This window comes from Eumetopias jubatus, unplaced genomic scaffold, assembly GCF_037043125.1.
Source record: "Eumetopias jubatus isolate StellerSeaLion01/CBP00866 unplaced genomic scaffold, mEumJub1_p1.0 scaffold_10, whole genome shotgun sequence".
Taxonomy (NCBI): Eukaryota; Metazoa; Chordata; class Mammalia; order Carnivora; family Otariidae; genus Eumetopias; species Eumetopias jubatus.
This window is the reverse complement of record NW_028274816.1, coordinates 81171337-81195167: the sequence shown is the minus strand read 5'-3', so window position 1 is coordinate 81195167 and position 23831 is coordinate 81171337. Positions and strand designations below refer to the sequence as shown.

Below are 23831 nucleotides of genomic sequence, written 5' to 3'. Positions count from 1 at the left end.
CCTGGGCAAGGGCTCCCACCCTCCATGTTTTGTCACTTTACGGAGGCGGCGAGGTCGCACCCGGCGCGGCGGAGCCAGGACCATGCTCTCACCCTGGACTCTAACAGGGCATGCCGGGACACTGCTGGGTTTCCGGGTACCGCCTCTCTGCGCCTTCCCCGCCAGCCCTACCAGCAGTTTCCGCGCATGGCGGCAGCCGTGCTTTCTTACACAACTTCTCTCCTGGTTTGATGTAGAGCTGGATACACTAAGAGGGACTGTATTTGGGGAAAACAAACTAGTAATGGTACGAATGTGAAGGGTCCCCCCAGGCCCCGATGCACGGTGAGCGCTCACATGTTAGATGACCACAACACTGGCCAGGCACGGGGCAGGACACAGGCGCCACCACGCCAGCACAGCGTGCCCAACGGAGATACACAGCGCTAGCGAACCGCACGCCCTTCGGCCCTGCTCGCAGGCGGACGCCAACCCCGGGCCCCCACCCCCACACAGGCAGCCCGAAATCTGGCAGATTCCAAAACTAGGGTTTGGTTTTGTAACACACAATTCTTTTCCCTTGACGGATACAGAGTACAACAAAATTAGTCACTTTTATTTAAAAGAAACATTACAAATAAGTGCAAAATTAAATTTCATGATTAAATACACACAAAAGTAACATGCATACTTTATACTGAAATCCACATACAAAGTTAGTTGATTACATGACAGTGAGAGAGAACTGGCAGAACCGGGAGGGGCCGCCGCAGACTTTCAATGTTTACAACCTGAAATCAAAACCATACAATTAGGCTTCTGTAAAGGGAATTTAAGAAAACTGAATACGTACCTCTGGGAGTACTAACAACATAGAGCCCATAACCTGTTTTAGTCACCGATGCTAGAAAACGTTATCATGTGCCTTCCCTTCTCAGAATGCTAGTGAGAGCGGCTCTGAGCAACGACGGGGCACGGTGGGCTGAGGCTTCCCGCTCCTGCCTGGACGTCGGGCCCGGCCGCTGCGGTGCCCAACCCTTCCCTCCACATCCTCTAAATTAAGTGACCATCTCCATGTTACTCCGGCTTCCTACACACAAGGGGGAAACTGAGGAGACCCACGGGGCACACGAAGCGCTCTGCTCGCCGCAGGTGATGCCAACAGCTCCGACAGACAGACGGGGACAGCTGTGCCACAGGCCCGCCACAGGCCCAGGGAGACCAGGACGCCGGCTCGCAGGGAGATGCCCACGCTAGGCTCTCTGACACGCTGTCTCTTTGCGTCATGTTCAGAGGGGAGAAGGAATTCCTTTCTCCTTTTCTAAGGCAAGCTGCTGGTATTCTTGTTCTATTTAAAAATCTGGTGTAATGTAAGAACTCACATTGACACGTTTATTCATTTCCCCATTACAGACTCAGCAAAAATGATGGAATCTATTGCCAAAACAAATTTCAGTTTGTCCATCCTTTTGTCAACCCAGTCCCTACGTGTGTACGGAGCCCCCAGGTGCACGGGCGGGGCGCAGGTGGGAGGGCAGAAGCTAGCGTCAAAGCTGAACTAAAGATCGCAGGCCAGCAGTCGGGCCTGGGTGGCTCAGAGCCACTGAGCGTCTACACTGCCTTGATGATGATTTGTCCTTTAATACTGGAAATGGGAAGCCCTGCTCAAGAAAACAGACAACCATAGAATGGCTTCAGGACCAAGGTCCCTGGGCAGTCCTCCAGCTGCTGACCCGCGAGGCCCAAGGGCACCGGCACCCGCCCCAGGAGTCTGAAGGGCACACGCAGCGCTTCGGGGGTGGCCGGCTGTGGGTGCTGGTTGCACTCCCGGTGGAGTCACAGCTTGTCATCGGTCATTTCTAGAAACTGTGCGTAGACATCCCGGATGCACTCCCCCTTGGGGTTGAATAGGAATTTGTAGTAGCTGCCGTCTGCACAAATCGCTGAGACAGAAGGAGACCATTTTACTCACGTTGTTTCTCCCCTCAACGTCAACAGCAAGCAGACCTCACTGAGCTGAACTGTAAATGGCCTCACTCCGGGCAGTGACCCAGAGTGAACATGGGTGACAAGGGACCGCCCCCCATTCCTAACTGAGCGCACGCATGGCCAGGAACCCCGACTGCTCTGGGGTGGTGCATGTATTCAACTTATGTGTGGAGGGGAAAAACCCTGTCTGGTCACCAGTTCGAACACCAAATGACATGCCCCCACAACTTCCTGGGAAACCCCGGAGGGCAGGGGGCTGACGTCACCCCACATGGCTGTGCAGACCCCCGAGTGGATCCCATGGGCCCCCAGGAGAGCGAGCACAGGGCCGCCAGCTCAAGGACCACTTACCAATGACGGCATTTGGCTCTGTTCCAAAGGCACAGATGCACGGAGAGCCTGAGGGAACCTGAAACTTGGAAAAACTCCACTTGGAACTGAAGTACTTTGGAAGAAAACTAGCTGAGGCCAGACTGGGGGGGGAGGGGAGGGGAGAAAAGGCAGTTACGTCTCCATAACAAAGGTGAAATAACACAGCTCTCTTTCATTTGGCCTGAGCCCAGATGCTTCAAATTCTGTATTTCCTTTTAATTTTATTTCTCACATGAAAAAAACAAAGTGCTTAAAATGGCTTTATGGTAACCCCAGAAACCACCAGCACAAGAGGCACAGGTTTCTACTGTGACTAAATTATTTTGCTAAACACGGCAAACATGAGGACAGGCACTGGGGTTCAGGTCGGAGTCCTAAATCACAGGAAAGGTGACTGGATCCTAATCAGACTCTGTCTAAGGAGCTAAAGACGAGGCCAATAATGATGCCCGTTTTCGCATCAGATCTGTGGACCCTTGAGCAATGAACAGGTGAGGGACACCAACCCCCTGCAGTCGAAATTCCGTGTGTAACTACTGACACCCCAAAAATTTAACTCAGGGCCTGTTAACCAATAACAAATGATCAATTCACACCTATTCTGTACATTTTATGTACCACACATCCCATATTCTTACAAGAAAGCTAGAGAAAAGAAAATTCTAAGGAAGAGAAAAATATATTCACGGCACTACAATGTACCACGTGTCCGTGGCCTGTGGATGTCACTCCTGTGCCGTGTGAGGGTCAGCCGTGCCTTGTCACACAATCCAATGAGTGACTGTGACTTTACACCGAATGTGCCTGAAGGAGGGGCTTAGTCCTCTTAACTCTGGGAAACCTACCTAGACTGTTTATTCCTTTTTGGATCTTCGGCAGCAAAAATGTGCACTGTGCCGTGGTCACTGGACACGCAGATGAGGGAAGCGTCCGGATTGAAGTTAATGCTGCAGAGAAATCAGATGAAGGTCTGGTTTCCTGTGGATGCAGAGGAGCCCGGCCCCCAACAGTAGCACCACGCCGCTATGTGAGCTGCCGCCTCAAACCTTGGCCTTCTCGAATTCCAGACAGCAATTGTTAGCACCACCACCCTCCATTAATCAGCCTGCAGTGCTCTCCATGGAATCTGAGGGTCCACACTGGGGAACAACCCAGGTGCCACAGCAGGGCCCCTCCCTGGGTACAATGATAAGGCTGGGTACCAGGGAGGGGAAGGAACTTCCTGTGGCCCCACCCTGAAGCTCTGGGGGCCCTGAGGCCACCTCTACATGCCAAACTCCTCCCCTCCAATGCCCTTGGCCCCTGGAGGTGCAGGCTGCCCTTTGGAGGTGGGCATCACTGGGGCTGGGCAGGCCCCCACTCTGGCTGGAGGGGCCCTGAGAGTAGACACAGAGGAGAGCCCCCACGGGGCTCCACAAGCACATTCACTAAACGCATATGTTAATTACATGTTTATCACACAGATCCAAATGCTGCTTGGCACCTGGAAAGGCCACAAATGCCAAGAATGAAACCCCGCCCAAGCAGGGGGTCCACCACGGCAGGGCTGCGGACCCCGAGTGATTACAGATGAGCTAACAAGGTCTCTGGTGTTTGCCTTAAAATACCACAGAAAAATCAGCTGGAGGAACAGTGGAGAAGAAATAAAACTGGCAAAAGTACTAACAAACATGGAGGCAGGGTCAATGGTAGTTAATTACATTCTCTTTAACTTTTGTATGTGTTCCCGTAATAACGATCTAAAGTTAGTCATAATAAAACAAGCTGACACCTGGCTCTCTACAGCTGGTAGGGGCCCTGATTCTCCCTCAGTCACACAAGCCCCGTTTGACTCAGTCACTCGGGGCACATGGCGGGGGTGCTTCTTACCAATAAATATTGGCTGCTTGAGATCCTCTTCGTAGTTCCTGGATTAAATGCCCTGATGAAGTATCAAATATTCTTATAAGGGTCCCCTTTGAAAAACAGTGAAGTGTTTTATTATCATTCACAACTTTTTAGTTTTTTGAAATGAGTATTATAGTCACAAACCCAACAGTCCATACAACCCCTTCCCAACTCACCCACATCATCTAAAACTCAACTTTTCCCTCCGTTGTAGCCGAGAGTTAAGGTGGTGGCTCTCTGGCCCAACAGCACTGGGTAGGAGCCAAACCCCTGGGTGCCAGCCCTCCACTAACCCCCTGCACCTACTGCCCCAGCGGATGCCTGAGAGAACCCACAGCCTGTATGGATGTGTTCCTGGGGGCTTGTCAGTTCTCTGTCCAGAGCAATGACATCTTCATTGTAACTCCCATGGCCGGTTAGAAAAAAGCACAGTGATTCTATTCTGCTGCCAAAAAGATGAGGCTTCACCAAGTAAAATGACTTTTCAACAGTCTATGTCAACTATGACGTGATTGCCAAGAGAAGGTGGCCAAGAACCCGTGAGGAGTCAGAACCCACAGGGAAGGGCTGGTTTTCCGCGGGGCCCGCACGCTAAGTCCTCGGGAGTGCAAGGGCCCTTGCGAGGGCGGCCGGGGCAGGTGTGCAGCTGTCACGGGAGGACACGCACTTACTTTCTCAGATGCGGTTGCAATTCTTGTTCCCTGCAGGTTGAGAGCAATGCAGCTCAGGACGCCCTCGTGGGCTGGAATGTCCACGGGCGGCTTCTCGGTGCTGGCCAGGTCCACGAGCTGCACGTGGCCTGTGTGTGTGCCCGGGAAGGCCAGGAGGGAGTTGTTACTGTTGGGGCACAGGACGCAGAGGCCTGATCGGAGATGGAGAGAACCCATCAAGCACTCACGACTGTCTAAAAGCCTCTGCCTTACCCAAACAAAACCTATTCTCTGTCTTCCAGCTCACGAGAAAAAAAAATAACTTACTCATGTGTTTTCATTTTTTTTAAGATTTTATTTATCTTAGAGACAGAGAGGGAGAGAGAGATCGTGCAGGGCGGGGGGCAGAGGGAGGTGGACTCCATGCTGAGCCCAAAGCCCAACGTGGGGCTCAATCCCATGAGTCTGAGCTCACGACCTGAGCCGAAACCAAGAGCTGGATGCTGAACTAACTGAGCCACCCAGGTGCCCCTAGGGTTTTCATTTATATCAGAATCACAACATCTTTTCATTATAAAAGGTATTAGAAGGCCAGACAAGACTAAGTCCTGGGAGACTGAGCCTGCCTCACAATTGGAAACATCCACTGTCACATATCCGCCTTCCATGGTGCCAGCCACTAAGAATACAAAATTGTGAAATACAAACACTCCATTAACAACTGCACACAAAACCCCAAATACTTAGGAATAAATTTGACAGTGCCTGCATAAGACAGTGGACCACAGTGTAGAAGGAAACCAAAGTTCTGATGGATGGAGAGCTGATCTGCGCTGACCTACTGTGGTCACAGCTGGAGTGTACTTTGCCTGCAGGTCAGTGTGGTCACGATCCAAGTCTTTCTGCAGGCTTTATGAAATAGCAGACAAGCTGACACTAGACATCCTAAGGAAAGGCAAGGTCCTAGAATAGCCAAAAATTTTTTGTAAAGTAAGAACATTAGAGAACTTACACTACCTAATTTTAAGAATTATTTTAAAGCTCTTGATACCAAAGCAGTACGGTATTGATATAAGGACATATCACTGGAACAGAACAAAGAGTCCAGAAAAATCTTACACTTACTTGATTAAAAAAAAAAAAAAAAAGGTACCAAGATAATTCATTGCAGAAAAAAATAGTCAGATATTCATAAAGAAAAATACAAATCTGGCCCTTTGTCTCACGCCATACACAAAAAAATAGATTAAAGACCTAACTTAAGATCTAAAGCTTCTAGAAGAACACATAAAAGAAAATCTTTGTTTTGCAAAAAACCACAGACCAACTGAAAATATCTGCAAAAGTGATAGACAAAGGGCCTTATCTAGAATATACAAAGAATTCTTACAAGTCAGTGAGAAGATAAAGTTAAAGGAGGAAAAGACGTGAAGACACCTCATAAAAGATGTTTGAATGGCAACAAGCACATGACAAGATGCTCAACACCACCAGTCCTCAGAGAAATGCAAACGAAACCCCAGGGACATACTAGTCCCAAGGCAACGCCCCACGTTCAGAAGAGTGACAATACCAAGTGCTGGGGCAGGAATGTGCTGCCATCCAGCTCTCCTAGGTCACCCACTGATGGGGGTGCAAGAAGACACCGCCATTTTAGAAAACATTTGTGAGTATTTTATAAACATGGATACATCACGACAATATGATCCAGCAGATGTGCTCCTCAGTATTCACCCAAGAGAAATAAAATAATTCCTCCAGGCAAAGATGTGTCTGTGAACATTCATAGCAGCTTCTGTTCATAACGGTCCAAATACTGGAGTGCATAAACAATTTGGTATATCCATACTATACAGTATTACTTAGCAATAAAAACGAGAAAAGAATATATACATAACACATGGAGGAACCTAAGAAATATTAAGCTAAGAGAAAGACCGCAAAACTTGAAGGCCAGGTGGGGAAAGGGGCCACCTGGAACTCTTTTCCACTGTGGGGGTAGTTTTCACGGCTGTTTACAATGACTAAATATACCAAATATAGTTAAAATGAGTGAGTTTTATGTATATTACAGCTCAATAAAGCTAGAAGAAAAACACTAAAACTTTTAAAAAGAAATTAAGATGCTATAATGAGGAACAAAGTCACATGCAATCCTTGCTCCGAAGAAAAAGAGAATGAAAGCCCTCAGAACTCAGTGAACACACACAATTCCAACGTCACCCAAGGAGCTCCTGAATGGCTGACGACGACAGGGGGAAAGTTCCCTCATTTCGCCCTCCCCCACCGAGATGGGTGGGGGGGTCTCAGCCACTCCCTGGCAGACCAGGTGCTGGCGTGAGCAATGCGGCCTGGAGAGCTCGCCCAGGAGCAGGTGGAGAGCAGCTAGGGAAAAGGGCATAGGAGGAAGAACGAGAAGGTTGTCTCCATCAGAGTGCCCCCAGTGAGTCTCAGGACCCATCTGACCACGGCAGTGCCACTCAGACAGAGACCTGCCACAGAGGAGGGCACCCGGCACTGGTCTCCACCTGGACGGAACGTCAAAGAGCCAACTTCCAACGTTACTCCTCTGCAGCTTACCTTTAGGATTATAGCAGGTTTCAAAGACATGCAACTGATGGGGATTATGTGTGAACGTAAACACCTTAATCATTGAGTCCAAAACAACCACAATTCTGCAAAGAAAAAAAACACAATCAGAACTCCTATTCCCAAAAGCAAAACTCAAGCATTTTGTGATTTTTGTTCTTATTATTTTGAAACTTAGAAACAGTCCAAACAGCACAGGCAGAAGGATCATTCTTGAATCAGAGCCCCACAAAGGCAAGGTCTCTGGAGGTCACCCATGAGCCCCTGGGGGTGTGGCAGGCACTGATGGACAAGCAACTCTCACCTGCACACCTGGGTACAGGCTGACTAATGGACCTTCCTGGGGTTTAAGAACACTTTCATCTAGAATAAGAACCGAGTACATGGAGCAGAAAATAAAGAAATTTTCTTTATATACCACTTTTAGGTATGTCTGGATAATTTAGAAATGTTGGAAACTGGAAAGTCCTTGGATCTGGCTCCAGGATTTGATTAGGGGCCCCTAAACAATCAACATTGCCGAAGTCACAAACCTAAGAATGCAGGTATGAGTCCCCTATTCACACCCACCTTGTTCAGCATCTTTGCCCCTTCCACAGCTGAGTATAAGATGTAAATCACACCAAATTAAGATCCAAATTAACAAAACTCTATCTTGCTGAATGTACTAGTAAAAACTTGTTCTCCTAAACACCACGCTAGCAACGGCCGAGAGAAGCCTGCTACGTTCAAGAGGTAACAGCAATGCCACCTTCTCACTAAGGAGTCTCCATATCTTCCTTTATCCTCCAGCTGGTAACATTTACTGAGGCAGCGCGTGGCAAAGCTGGACTGAGAGTGAGGGAGGCTCACCCCTTGTGTCCTCAGCGGGAACCTGCTGGTTGGGGACCATCCTCTGAAGGACTGAGGACCACCGGGCGCTGCTGCCAGAAACATCCACTGACGAACTGCTTCTAAACGGTCCGTGAAAGCCCATAAAACTCACACCTTCTTTGCAGCAATACAGAGAATCCCATGTCCTTTGGGTCATAAACTACAATCATCACATCTGAAGATGATTTTCCCAAACATGTTTCTTCCTTCAATATGAAAGTATTTCAGCCGTCTTCAGACAAACTTAGATAGCAAACCTACCGATCTCGCCGCAGCTTGACTGCTTTGACTTCTGTAGAAAATTCTATTTCAATAACAGTCTTCTTCTTCAGGTCATCCCAGATCATCACTGAAATTTCAGAGAGAGCTTATGGGCACAACAATACACAGCCTGTGGGGCCTCGCAGAAGGGTCCTGACCAGGTGGAGCTATTGCTCTCGCACTGCCCAGTCTCAGACCCAAGGGACACGTGCAGCCCACCACTCGCAACGCTGTCTCTGAGAGCAGAGCACTCACCTGCTCCCTCCCCACTCTTCCCTTCCAGTACCCCAGCCCAGTCTCCCCACACACACCTCCTTTCTGCCAACCTGGCCACACACACACACACACACACACACACACACCCTCTTTCTGCCAATCTTGCCTAGTTGTCTTACACACACACACACACCCTCTTTCTGCCAACCTTGCTAGTTGACACACACACACACACACACACACACACACACACCCTCTTTCTGCCAATCTTGCCTAGTTGTCTCACACACACACACACCCTCTTTCTGCCAACCTTGCTAGTTGACACACACACACACACACACACACCCTCTTTCTGCCAACCTTGCTAGTTGACACACACACACACACACACACACACACACACACCCTCTTTCTGCCAACCTTGCTAGTTGACACACACACACACACACACACACACACACACACACACACACACACACACACACACACACACACACACACACACACACACACACCCCTCTTTCTGCCAACCTTGCCGCTGTCAGGCAAACTCTCCCCACCCCTCTTTCCTTGGTTTCACCTGCCTGAGCCAAGCCTAACCACAACTACTGCTGGAGTGTTACAGACACACCTGGATCAAGAAAAGAGAGGCTTCAGTTTTAATGGATTAGAAAACCAGGGCTAGGGATTACTCTCAACCCCAGCCCGAATGTTCTTGCTCTTCTTCGGTCTCACTTTGCTGCTCACACTGCAGTACTTTATGAAGCATTAACAGTCTGCATCCCAAGGGCTGAGAAAATTGACAGATAACCTTTGAGGATGAGGGGACAGCAAGCAGCACTGAGCTGGGGAGAGGCGTGGGGGCGTGTGGTACCCAAGTATTTTCTATCTTCTGCATCTTTCTCTTACAAAGCTGTCTAGGAAGAGTGTGAGGTGAGGGAAAATAAGCTTCCTCAGCAGGTCATGGGCCAGGTGACCAAGATGGAAGGCAATGAATGTCTCCCCTAAAGGTCCTGACCAAGATGGAAGGCAATGAATGTCTCCCCTAAAGGTCCACCATGAGTCCTGGAGGTGAGATTTAGGGGTAAGTTTTGCCAGAATGGACTCAGTGACCTCAATTTCAAATCAAAAGATAACAACACCTAAGAGAACTACCAAACTTTTACTTTTATAAAATTATTTACTATTGAAGAGATTAAAATTTATAACCATTCAAAAATGAAGCAGAGAATTCTGTTGTTATGCCTTTAAAATGCCATCTGTTTGATAAATCTCTTCATTCCCAAGTCCCCAAAGCGGTCTAGCATGTTGGTAAGTGCGACAGAACCTCAGTCCACAGTCACCTCACTGAAATAATAACCTTCTGGGCAAAGGACACGTACACTCTTGAACTCGTAAAGCAGTTCAAAAGTAAACTTTCTCTGGTTCTGCAACCTAACACCAAAAAATCTGCAATTCAAAACAAATGTAAACTGGCCCAATCCAGACAGAATCCCAAAGATGAGCCATGTCAAGGGTGTCACAAATCCAAGTGAACTCTATTTTCAGAAATTTCTGGAAACAGCCTGGTGGAGCCCCAGAGCCAGCAGCTCGAACTCTCACTCACAAAAGCAAAGTGACCAGACACAATGCCCCGGACAGAGAGAAAAATCCACGGACCTGGGGTGACCTTCAGCTCCCTGTGATCTCCATGGGCTGCGAGCCACTGTCCTGGTGTGCTGGAAATTCTACATGTATACCCAGGATTTGGCATGTCTGTCTTTTAATACAGTTCCTGATAGCAAAAGGTACATTCACTAATTCTGGAATTCTCCTTCTTTTGTCCTGACTCAGTAAGAAAAGGCCTTTTGGCTCTGCCTGAACAGCTTGTGCAGCCTCGGCTGGGACCTGCCTTGTTGCACTGGGATGACCGGTCTCCTCTAATCTCATTTTACTGGTTTTCACAAACTGAAGACACTAGCTTTTTCACATTTCAACACCGTGTATCTTAACTTATAACTATTAAAATATTAAAGACTAAATTCAAGCAGCAATTTTGACATTACTGAAAAGCCACAGTGCTACAGGAGGGGCCAGCCTCTGGACTCTCTTTCCTCTTCAGTGATCAGTAACATGCTTCAAGGCAAAGGGTAACCCAGCAGCAGGACGTGTGCCGCCCCCAAGCAGCCCAGGGAAAGGAATTTTTTTTTTTTTTTTTTTTTTTTTTTAAGATTCTATTTATTGGGTGCCAGAGTGGCTCAGTTGGTGAAGCGTCTGCCTTTAGCTCGGGTCATGATCCTAGAGTCCTGGGATCGAGTCCCACATCGGGCTCCCTGCTCAGCGGAGAGCCTGCTTCTCCCCCTGACCCTCCCCCTCCTCATGCTCTCTCTCTCAAATAAATAAAAGATTTTATTTCTTTATTGGGGGGAGCACGAGTGAAGGGAGTGGCAGAGGGAGACGGAGCAGACTCCCCGCTGAGCAGGGAGCCCCACATGGGGCTTGATCCCAGGAACCTGAGATCATGACCTGAGCCGAAGGCAGACGCTTGACTGAGCCACCCAGGCGCCCCAGGAAAGGAATTCTAAGCAGGCTCCATGCCCAGCATGGAACTCAGTGTGGGTCTCGAACCCACAACTCTGAGATCAAGACTCAGATGCCCAACCGAGCCCCACTCCCCAGGTGCCCCCATCCCTGCACTCTGAGCATGGTGGCCTCTATGTCGCTTCTGGATGGCCTCTTTCAGAACTTATAAGCCACAGGCTCTGCTCACCCGGGCTATGCTGGCAACGATCCAGACAGCAACCCAGGCTTTCTGCCCGTTAGCCCTGGTCGTGACAAGCTGGAGGGGTCCAGCTGCCCACACCACTGTGGGCAGTTCTGCTCCCCATCCCCACTCACACTGTCCACCAAGCTCCTCTGAGAGCTGCAAGCCGGGGCCCCAGAGCCTGCCAAGGATCATCCAGGGCTCTGCACCTTTCTGTGCTCACCTGACTCCCCTCTTTCTTTGCCCCCTTATCAGGCCTGGGCTACTCCCTGCCACAGGGTCTCAAGCAGACCTCCAGCTCATCCGCACACACAAAGGCACCTCCTGGAACCTTCCCTTCCTGCCCAACCTGGAAAGAGAGCTGTCCACCTCCTCCCCACTCACTCAGGAACCTATCACCAGTGGGTCCCAACCCCACAGTCCTCCAGGGCCGCCAGGCTCACCAGCACTTGACGCAGATAATCCCACTTACTTCTCTCTCCCTACCCCTCCCTGTGAATAAGGGCACCCATCTCTGCCATCCCCGGTCTCACACGCTGCTTTTAGACTAGAACGTTCCTAAGCTAGGACCGGACTGCCTCACCTGGTATTCAAAGTCCCTGGATCTGTCCTCACCCATCTCTGCAATCCACCTCCACCTCCTCTGGTGTTCTACCTGCTTTCACAGATACCTGGGTTTACAGGTGTGACGTGTATACACACTGTGGTTGGTAAAGTTTTTGTTTCTCCCTTTAAAAGCCAGACGTTTTACACCACAATCTCTCTGAACACAGACTTAACACACACATACCAAAAACAGTATTCTTAAACCTAGAGCTGACATGGTTTTTTGTTCTATGTGGCAACCAAATCAATGCTTCTGTGAGTCAATGACTCTTTGTAGAAAAATAATCTTCCTATACCTTGCCTTAAAATGAACACATAACATTTATGATACCAACCCACAGTTGAATACTCAGAACAAAATGGGGTCCAGAGGCATGGCACGCCCCGTTTAGCCAACATTAATTGAAAAGCACGTGCTTTATGTTGATGGGAACAGGTGACCCTTGCCGCACACTTTTTCTCCTGGGAATAGCAGGGACAAGATGTCAGTGACTGGTCCTTCATACTCCACAGGGCCACCAGGGAAGAGCGAATGTAGCCGCAAACACCAAGACACTCTAGAAAGTTCCAGACATTATAATATGGAAGGCATGATCATTAAGCCCACCATCACTTTACCTTTGTTGGGGGGGTATTTCGGCTTTTTCCCACCACCGACTAAAGCTAAATAGTTGCAGCGAAATAACATTTCAACATGGCCAACTCCTCCTTCCAGAAATTCTGAAATGATATTGAAAAAAAGTTAGTATGTATGTTTTGCAATTTAAATACAGAAAAAAAGGGAAAGGTAACACTCAGCATTTGACTTTTATCGGCGATCTATACCTGACTACCATCAGCAATGAGACTGCCAGCTGGCTAGGAAAGAGAAAGAGCCGAGGGCTTTGGACCACCCTCAGCAGCCCGTCCTCATGAGCTGTGTTCCCAGGTATAAATGCTGAGCAGCCAGCACCCTAAGAAGCCAACGTACCAAAATGTATGAAAACTCCTATTTTAAGGGGTAGCAAAATCACCAAGCTCTAAGAAAGCATGCTAAATGCTTTAATATAAAAGCAGAGTTCATCACTTTAAATACCTCTTCCACTGGCCTGAAACGCTCAAAAATGTTGGTGAACTACGTTAAGCACCTGGGTGGCTCAGCTGGTGAAGGATCTGCCTTCGGCTCAGGTCGTGATCCCAGGGTCCTGGGATCGAGCCCCTACATGGGGCTCCCTGCTTGGCGGGGAGCCTGCTTCTCCCTCTGCTTCTCTCTCTGCCCCTCCCCTGCTTGTGTTCTCCCTCACTCTCAAATCTAAAAAAGAAGTCACACATGGATTTTCAACTGCGGGGGTGGGTGTGTGTGTGTGCGCGCTCCGTTCAGGGTCAAAAGCAATGTATTTATACAAGCATCTGGGGTCTTCCAATTTTTTTCTTTCAGATAAAATCCCTTAGGGTGCCTGGGGGGCTCAGTCGTTGGGCATCGGCCTTTGGCTCAGGTCGTGATCCCAGGGTCCTGGGATCAAGCCCCGTATCGGGCTCCCCGCTCGGTGGGAAGCCTGCTTCTCCCTCTCCCACTTGCCCTGCTTGTGTTCCCTCTCTCACTGTCTCTCTCTCTGTTGAAAAATGAATAAAATCTTTTAAAAAAATGATAAAACCCATTAGGTATAATCGATGAATCAAACAGTATGTGTGTCTGCATAAAATGAACACATTTTGCCAAATTACCCTATAAAAAGATTCTACCAACCTAAACTGTACCACCGAGGTTAAGAAACAGGCCTTGAAATGGTCTCCTTCTCCACAGCGAAACCAAAGCTACATGCGAACGTGGTACCACCCCTCATGACAATCTGCTCACTCCCTTCCACCTCACACGCTTCCCCGTTCTCTCTAGTCCCTTCACCTTGGACATGCTGGGGTGCGCACGGGAGCATGAAGCCTGTTACACAAAACGAGGATCAAGGCCCCCAACATACCGTTATGACAGGTAGGCTGCTGGACTGGGTAACATCAGGAATTGTGCACGACAGGTCACCTCTTTTTTTCCAGATACTTGGTGTGTCCCACGAAGGACCCTGCCTGTCTTATTCATGACTGTATCCCCAGCCCCAGCACAGCACCAGACGCTGGAGGCACCGACCACTACCCAGTGGGCTCAGGAACACACAGCCCTCACCTGCGCTCCACCTCAGTCATGTGCTGTTCTTTCTCGGTCTCTGTGTCCTCTCTACTTCCCCACATATGGCTGCCAATGTCACATGTGTGAGCGCTGGTCATGTGGAGGGAAACACGGGTGACACGGAAGACAGGGGAACACCTGCGAACCCCTCTGCCCGCCTTGCAGGCTAGGCTAGCTGACTGAGCAGGGGCTGTACAAGTTCTAATCACCTCTGCACTGCGGAAGAGTTTGTTTCTAAATGAAAAGGGAAATTAACTTTTTAATGAGTATTCCTTGTTTCTATAATCACTGGATATCATATTTTATTTAAACGTATCATTCTTGAAACTTCTTCCTAGCACACGCTCAGATGTGAACCCAAGTCCTACACGTGGACCCCACAGGCTGCCATTGCAGGCAGTCCTCCCTGGAGCCTCACAGCTTTCTGGGAGTGGAGCAGAGCTGCATGCCCACTTCAGGTGTAAGTAAGATGGAGGACCCTCAACGCCTGGGAGGGAGTTGGGAGAACGCTGCCTCCAACGGCTCCCAGTCCTTGCCGGCAGTGGGCACACCTGGGAGAGGCAGCTCATGGCCAATCCCACCTACTCAGTGCCACAGTCACACTGGAGGTAACAGGGCTGACAGCCCAGATCTGGGGGTGACCACGGAAATGCAGGCACACTTCCTTCCTCCTCATTTAGGAAAGCAAACCGCCAAAATAAAATAGGAACAAGATCCAGCCCGTTTTCTGTCAAGTTATAAGTTGCCAGAAATTAACAGCAGACCAACCTACAAGTGCACAGGGGCGGATTGCTTAAAATACACCATCAAAAAGCACAGCACGGCCCCACCATGATCCTTTTCAAATTCACTCCAAGCTAAGCTTAGGGACAGACTGCCCCAGACCCAGTTAGGCTGAGCAGCAAGAGGAAACAATACTTGCTCTCAGCATGACAATGGCAAACCCTACTGGAACTTAGACTTTTAAAGGCTTCTTGTCTAACGTATTTTTTTTTTTTTTTTAGATTATTTATGAGAGAGAGCGAGAGAGCGAGAGAGAGCGCACAAGCAAGGAGGGAGGGGCTCGGGCAGAGGGAGAAGCAGACTCCTGGCCGAGCAGGGAGCCCGACGCGGGGCTGAATCCCAGGACCCCGAGACCATGACCTAAGCTGAAGGCAGACGCTCAACCGACGAGCCACCCAGGCGTCCTAACGTATTTTTTGAAAAAATCCTGAATTTGTTATAAACGTATCATTAATTAGGAAATCGCTGTCAATATATTGCTAATGATTCAACCGGAAACTAAGCCTGTTAACTCCTAAATTTCTAGGTCACTTTATTTTATTTATTTATTTAAAGATTTTATTTATTTATTTGACACAGAGACATAGCAAGAGAGGGAACACAAGCAGGGGGGGCGGGAAGGAGAAGCAGGCTTCCCGCTGAGCAGGGAGCCCGATGCGGGGCTCGATCCCAGGACTCTGGGATCATGACCTGAGCCGAAGGCAGACGCTTAACCACTGAGCCACCCAGGCGCCCCGACCCTATTTTATTTATTTGTCAGAGAGAAGGAGAGCACAGCAGGGGCAGCGGCAGGCAGAGGGAGAAGCAGGCTCCCCACTGAGCGAGGAGCCCCATGTGGGACTCGATCCCAGGACTCTGGGATTATGACCCGAGTCGAAGGCAGACACTTAACCAACTGAGCCAACCAGGCATCCCTCTAGGTCACTTTAAATAAAAAGTATTTGCAAGTCAAATTGTTTCAAAGTATTTTGTCACTATTTATCCATATAAAACAGAGTTGTCTTAATTCACTAAGCAACCAAAAAACAAATAAAACGCAGATTCTCAGAAGACTGATAGGAGACTCCCATCATGGCCTGAACCACTCACTGACCCACTCTCTAAGAGCACACGGCTGCTGGACTGATAGATTATGAAGGCACAAGCTTACACAGCACTTAATATGTGTGCCAGGCACTAATCTATGTGTTTTAAGCATTCTAATTCACTGATCTTCATGATAATCTTAGGAGGTAGACAGTTATCACCTCCCTTTTACACAAAAAGTGAGGCCAAGAGAAGGTGAGGAACTTCCCCAAGGTCACATAAGCAGCCTGGTAAGGGGCAGAGTCAGATTCCACCCAAACAATGTAGGCCAAGAATCTGAGCCCTTAACTGCCAGCTACACCGTCTCTAATAAATGCAAGTTATACACCTCAATTTACAAAGTCAACTCCTAGATGTAAAGCATCACTTCCTGTTTTATACACCAGGGCTGTTGTACAAAGACTGCACTTGACAAAGGGGTTTCATTGTCAAAACATTTCTTAAAGTCCCTGATGCTGGGTTATTAGTTGTGACAACGGAAGGGGGCTGTTCAGTGGAGCACCAGGATGCAGCAACTCCCTCTTACAGAAGGAAACAGTTCCAGTATCAGAAAATACAACTGTGCACTGAATAAAAACCAAAACCACAACTGCAGGAAGAAAAAGGATGTTTCTCATTTTCTATGATTTATCTGAGATTTGTTCATCTGTTGGCAGTGCTTGATTCTCCCAGCAAGTAAAGAGAGCAGGAGACACCAAAAGTGTAAGAAAAATACCTTGGGGGAAAAGTAAATTGAAAACAATTTTACCTGTAAAATTTACCAATTTTTCCTGTCAAATGGCAAAAGGATCACCATTATTTTAGTATTATCAATAGAAGTCCTGATTCCACTTAAGAAGCTTTTGAAAACTTGCATTGCCCGAAAACGTAACTTAAGACACTGAAATATGTAAACAGAACTACAATTTATTGCTACAGATAATATTTTCTAAGTGGTCATTTGTCAAGAGTCCCATATACTGAATTAAACCCATCACTTGAGTTCTCTACAACTTCACATTCAGCAGGGAGAGAGAGAATGGCCTGCACCACTGCCCCGTGTTCTCCCATGGCAGCTAGCGAGAACTGAAGAGACGGCAGAGACACATGACGCTTCAAAGTTCACATCCACCGGAGAAATCAGACCCGGGCCACGCCCACTGGATCACCCCTGCTCCCCGTCTAGGCCAGCAGAGGGCCATGAACCTATTTACTTCTCAAAACCAGGACCCCGCCCCCCACAACTGTGAGATAAAATGTAGATTCTTTGAAGTCTGGAAAAAGGGAGAAACTATGAAATGTCAACTACTCTTACCTTGTTTCTCTTTTTCTTTTAGTGGATCGGTGTTATAGACTCGGAATCCGTTTTCCATCCCACAGGCAAAGCATCCTTAAGTGTGAAAGCGAGAGAGAGAGAGACACACACACATTAATCCACAGTGGGATCTCAGCTAAGGGCCTCAGGGCCCAGAACAGCCAAAACAAGGGGTCTGGAGAAAGCAGTCTTTCCTAAGAGCTCTTGCAGATGCTTGGACAACACGGGTGTGGTCTGCTCAGCCACAACCACCCTCCTCAGGGCTGCTATTAAATGAGGTGCATATCCCCGCACAATGTTTTTGGTCATCTAACGTGGAAAAGAGCCTTTGGAGCCACTCCTACTTCCTCCTGCAGGGCCTTTCTCTGGCATTCCTGAAGACCAGCTGTGCCTGAACTTCATTCCACGAGAGGGGTTCACCAGCTACCTCCACAAGCCATTCTGCCACTGCACATTTCCCTCAACATCTGCCTTTTGCTAACACTCACCACTGGCTCCCCAATTCCTAACACATCTCTCGAGTGCTGTCTGTCAGACACCAAGATCTGGAGAGGCAATGACAGAACAAGAAAGTCCATGCCTTCTGGAGGACGGCTGTGAGCCAGCAATCTCAGCAAGTGTGGACACAGCAGACCGGGGTGGGAAGGGGCGGGGAAGGGCTGCTGCAGGATGGCCTTCCAGAAAGTGGCCTGAGGTCTCCCATGACCTCCTCCCACTGTAAACAAGCCTAACCTTGAAACCTCTGTCACAGTCACACACCAGGTTGTTAATGGTCCAATTAACATCCACCAGAACAGCCAAAATGGTGGAAAGCACCAAGCGTAAAGCAGGTTTGGAGGCATGGGAACTCTGAACCTGCTGGTGGATGGTGAACCGGTGCCACGACGCTGGAGCTCTGTTTGCTTCATCTACTACAGCTGCAGCTCTAGCCCTCAGTGCATAGGCCTCACAGAGATGCTCGCCACGACACGCATTACGATGGTCACGGCAGCGCTCTTACACCCTAACAGCCAGAAACTGGGAACCCACCCAAATGCCCCCCAATGGCAGACTGAATTAATTTTGATATAGTCACACAGAAAACCACTGTGCATCAATGAGAATAATCTACAACAATATTCAGCAATATGGAGAATGTCCCACAAACGTGATGTTGAATAAAAAAGCCAGGAACAAAAACTACAGACACAGGCAAAACGAATTCACACAATGGAAGTTAGACCGGACTGTGGCCACAACCTGAAGGAGCACCGCGCGGCCAGGTGTGCTGTTTCTTCACCTGGCTGCTGCTGGAAGGTGTGTTCAGGTTGGAAAACTCATCAAGCTGAACACTTAGGGCTTGTGCGCTTTTCTGTAAGTACAGCATACTTCAATAAAAAGAAGGAAACGTATTACAAACACCAAAGGTTGGCAACCACTCTCCAAGAAGTCTAGGCATCATCCTTGCTATGTTCACACAACTTTTTCCCACAGAGGAAGCCCCAGCCCAACAGCTGGGGACCCCACAGGGCCCTGGGCTGGCTGGTGGGGCGGCAACGGGGCCCTGGACTCACTGAGGGGGCTCTCTCCTATACACAAGCACACCTTATTCCATGTTGCTTCACAGGCCCCATGCTTCGTCCAATCGAAGGTCTGTGGCAGCCCTGCCTCCACCAAGTCTATCAGCACCATTCTTCACAGCATTTGCTCACTCATGTCTCTGTGTTACATTCCGGTAATTCTAGCAAGATTTCCAACTTTTCCATTAGTATATTTGTTACAGTGATCTGTGATTAGTGATTATAACTCACTGAAAACTCAGATGGTAGCTAACATTTTTTAGCAATGAACTATTTCTTAATTAAGGTATGTACAGGGGCGCCTGGGTGGCTCAGTCGGTTGGGCATCTGCCTTTGACTCAGGTCATGATCCCAGGGTCCTGGGATCAAGTCCTGTGTCGGGCTCCTCACTCAACGGGGAGCCTGCTTCTCCCTCTCCCTCTGCCTGCCACTCCCCCTGCTTGTGCGCTCTCTCAGAAATAAAGAAAATCTTTTTTTTTTTTTTAAGATTTTATTTATTTGAGAGAAAGAGGGAGAGTGCGTGTGTGCACATACATGAGCAGGGGGAAGGGGAAAAGGAGGGGCAGAGGGAGAAGGAGATGGACAAGCAGACTACCTGCTGAGTGTGGAGTCTGATGCAGGGCTTGATCCCAGAACCCTGAGATCATGACCTGAGCGGAAGTCAGACGCTTAACCGGCTGAGCCAGCCAGGTGCCCCAGAATCTTAAAAAAAAAAAATTAAAGTACGTACATTTTTCTTTAGACATAATGCCATTACACCCTTAACACACTGCAGTATAGTATAAACATAACTTTTATATGCACTGAGAAATAAAAACATTCATTTGACTCACTTTATTGTGATAGTCTCTAGTACAGTGGTCTGGAACCAAACCGGCAGTGTCTCTGAGGTGTGTGTGTAGAGACTACTCACATACAGCCCACGTGCAAATACTACCACCCCGCACCCCCTTTCCCCGTAGCTACAGTGAAGTGGGCCAAGGACAGGTGTCTGTGGCCTCAGGTCTTGGTCCAGGCAGGATAAGCAAGTATATAGAGAAAGGGTACATACTCAAAAATTTGAGTTTCCTGAGGGAATAGGAAAAAAAAATAGGCAGCTAAATTATAGTAATGTACATCTCAACACTTAAGAGTCTTGAAGACCATCATGTAAATTATTTTTAGAAGATAAAAGTTTGAACATGTGAGATGTCCTTTTAAAAATGATTTCTTGTACATCTGAAACAAATGTAACATTATGTGTCAACTAATTTCAACTAAAAAATTTTATTTTTTTTAAGATTTTATTTATTTATTTATTTATTTGAGAGAGAGAGAGAGAGAGAGAGAGAAACAGCATAAGAGGGGAGAGGGTCAGAGGGAGAAGCAGGTTCCCCACTGAGCTGGGAGCCCGATGTGGGACTCGATCCCAGGATTCCGGGATCATGACCTGAGCTGAAGGCAGTCGCTTAACCAACTGAGCCACCCGGGCACCCTCAACTAAAAAATTTTAAAAATAAAGAATGATTCTTAGGGGCACCTGGGTGGCTCAGTCAGTTAAGTGTCTGCCTTCAGCTCAGGTCATGATCTCAGGGTCCTGAGATGGAGCCCTGTACTGGGCTCCCTGCTCAGCGGGAAGTCTGCTTCTCCTTCTCCCTCTGCCTGCCACCCCCCTCTGCTTATGCCCTCTCTCTCTCAAATAAATAAAATCTTAAAAACAAACAAACAATGATTTCTAAGCAAAAGTTGCAATGAGTGTTAAAAATACCGAAGAGGGGCGCCTGGGTGGCTCAATCAGTTGAGTGTCCAACTCTTGGTTTCAGCTCAGGTCATGATCTCAGGGTCACGAGTGTCCACAGGGCTCCCCACTCAGCAGGAAGTCAGCTTGGGGTTCTCCCTTTCCCTCTGCACCCCCAGCCCTGGCTTGTGCGCACATGCGCACTCTCTCTCAAATTTAAAAAACGCTGAGTAGAAATTAAAAATCAGTATAAGTAAAAACAAAATGTAATAAATTCAATCATCTAGCATAAATTTATAGAGAATTTAACCTAAGGGTAATCAGAAGTTTAAGTATAAAAGCATATTTTTTTCCTTCAAAAACACTTTACCTACAATTTGTTAAAACAAAACGAGCTGGGCTTACAGAAGGGTATTTTTCAGACAATGGAAATATGGCCTTTTAAGAGCCACAGCTGTATTTTATTTTATTTATTTCTTGAGAGAGGGAGAAGATCCCAAGCAGGCTCTGCTGGATCTCATGACCCCGAGACCACCACCCAAGCCAAAACCAAGAGTCGCATGCCCAACCGACCGAACCACCCAGGTGCCCCACAGAGCTGTATTTTAAAAACAATCTTTGATAAAATCTTTATAAAAATATAATAATCTCCACTGGTTTCTTAAATAATCAGCATCATTATGAGCCCTGAATACTGTACTGAAACTTAATTCAAAGATTCCTCACTCAGCATCAAGGCAGGTATCATAAGAACAAATCTCTTGCATTAAGTGACTTCGAGTCACTTGCGTTTGTAAACACAAAAGGTATCACAAGTTTTTATAGTTACTTCTCCCCTCCCTTACTACCAGCTAGCCATCTCTTTCCACTGAAAACATATATTTTTTTAAAGATTTTATTTATTTATTTATTTATGGGCGGGGGGACAACAGAGGCAGAAGCAGACTCCCCACCAAGCAGGGAGCTCAACTCAGGACTCCATCCCAGGACCCCGGGATCATGACCTGAGACAAAGGCAGATACTTAACCGACTGAGCCACCCAGGCGTCCCTGAAAACATATTTCTTAAGGAGTTGTTATATCACTGTTAATTCCTTAAAGAGCTTTCAATTATTATCAAACCCATTAAAAAACCTACTGCCGTCCTCTGGTAATCAAACCCCAAAACGTTCAGCCACATAATTGCCCAATGTCCAACATCTGGCCCCAAACTCATACCTCACTCATAAATACGTCTCCCAACCCCCGCAGTCCGGCCCAACCAAAACCACCTTCCGTGGCTCAGCCCACGGCACTCCCCGCGGCTGCCACCTCCTCCGAGAACCCGTCCCTGACCTCAAAGTGCCTCTTTCCACCTGCCACCTCGTTCTCCCTCCGACGATCAACACCTGTGGGCAGCTTTAACCCTTCAGAGCCCAGCACAAAGTAAACACGCCAACCACAGCGAGGCAACCGCTGCACTGTCTAGTTAAAACTACCTTCACAAACGCGCGACCCACAGCACTACTCGGATTCTCTTCAAAAACAAAACTTCCAAAGCGACCACGTAAGAGCTCTTCAAGTCTGTCCCCGAACAGCAGCTGTCACCCCCTTCCTCCGCAGTGGGGAGGCAGCTCTGCGCCCCGGTCCTCCCCACCCCTCCCGCCCCTCCCCTCCCGCATCCTGCTGGCTTTCCCGGACGTGGCTCCACGAGCCGTTTAAATCACCCAGGGACCTCAGCTGGATTCCAAAACGGGAAAATAAAATGCCATTTCCCCCAATGGCATACTCAATAGTCAAGTCCTTAGAGCTCCTTTGATTTCACCAAACAAGAAGAAAAAACGCTAAGGGAGTCCAGTGACACTTTCTCACTAAGACCAACGCAACAGGCGAGGACCTACACCCAACTAGGTCAGTAGGCCTGCAGGACTCGTCAATAAAAAGTCGAAGTACGCGGCTGAAAAGAAACTCGTGTTTTCCAACTCAACTAGAGCTTATCCGCCGAAGATCCTAAACGGGTACAGGAAAAAAAGTGGAGTTTCGAAGCTGACCCCAGTATAAGCCGTGGGGAAAAATCCGATTATCGTCGAATCCGGTGGGAGCCCGCGGAGGAGGGCGGACCGAGCGGGTGCAGCCGTCGGCCCGGAGCTCCAGAAAAGTCCGGAGGCGAGGGACCCGCCCCGACCTCGGCGCACGCCCCCCGCCCGGAGTGCGAGCGGCGCCGGCAGGGCCGGGGCGCGAGGCCAGGACAAAACTGGGGGTGGCACGGTCAAGGGCCGCCTCGGGGGGAGGGTGGGGTGGAAGGTGTCGGGGGGCGTCCGGGGAGGGACCAGGCCGGGTCGGGGGGCGCCGGGGGAGAGACCAGGCCGGGTCGGGGGGCGCCGGGGGAGGGACCAGGCCGGGTCGGGGGGCGCCGGGGGAGGGACCAGGCCGGGTCGGGGGGCGACCGGGGAGGGACCAGGCCGGGTCGGGGGGCGTCGGGGGGAGGGGCCGGGTCGGGGGGCGTCGGCCGAGGGCCGGCCCGGTCGGGGGGCGTCCGGGGAGGGACCAGGCCGGGTCGGGGGGCGTCGGGGGAGGGACCAGGCCGGGTCGGGGGGCGCCGGGGGAGGGACCAGGCCGGGTCGGGGGGCGTCGGGGGAGGGACCAGGCCGGGTCGGGGGGAGGGGCCGGGTCGGGGGGCGTCGGCCGAGGGCCGGCCCGGTCGGGGGGCGTCCGGGGAGGGACCAGGCCGGGTCGGGGGGCGCCGGGGGAGGGACCAGGCCGGGTCGGGGGGCGTCGGGGGAGGGACCAGGCCGGGTCGGGGGGTGTCGGGGGGAGGGGCCGGGTCGGGGGGCGTCGGCCGAGGGCCGGCCCGGTCGGGGGGCTCCGGAAGAGGCCGGGTCGGGGCCCGGGCGCGCGCAGGGGCGCCCTCACCGTGGTCCTGGTTGAAGCCGGCATACAGCAGCCCGTTGCCGTGGGGGTTACACGGCAGGAGGTTCATGGCGCCGCCGCGAAGGTCCACCGCTCCTCAGCGCCGCATGCCCTCTGGGAGGCCGGGCACCGGGGTCCCGTCTGTCCGGCGGAGGCCGCCGCCGCGCCGGAAGCGAG

The 23831-nt window shown here is 49.6% G+C and overlaps 1 protein-coding gene across 1 annotated transcript; it reads right to left on the bottom strand.

The window, feature by feature from the left end:
- Positions 1-574: 574 nt before the first annotated feature.
- WDR45B (WD repeat domain 45B) lies at positions 575-23831 on the bottom strand. Its single transcript, XM_028112558.2, has 10 exons — positions 23658-23831; positions 17490-17564; positions 12787-12888; positions 8601-8688; positions 7458-7552; positions 4899-5089; positions 4210-4295; positions 3186-3287; positions 2320-2441; positions 575-1922 (listed from the first exon to the last, which is right to left on the bottom strand). The coding sequence occupies exons 1-10, from the start codon at positions 23722-23724 to the stop codon at positions 1816-1818; spliced, it is 1035 nt and encodes a 344-aa protein (XP_027968359.1). The 5' UTR covers positions 23725-23831; the 3' UTR covers positions 575-1815.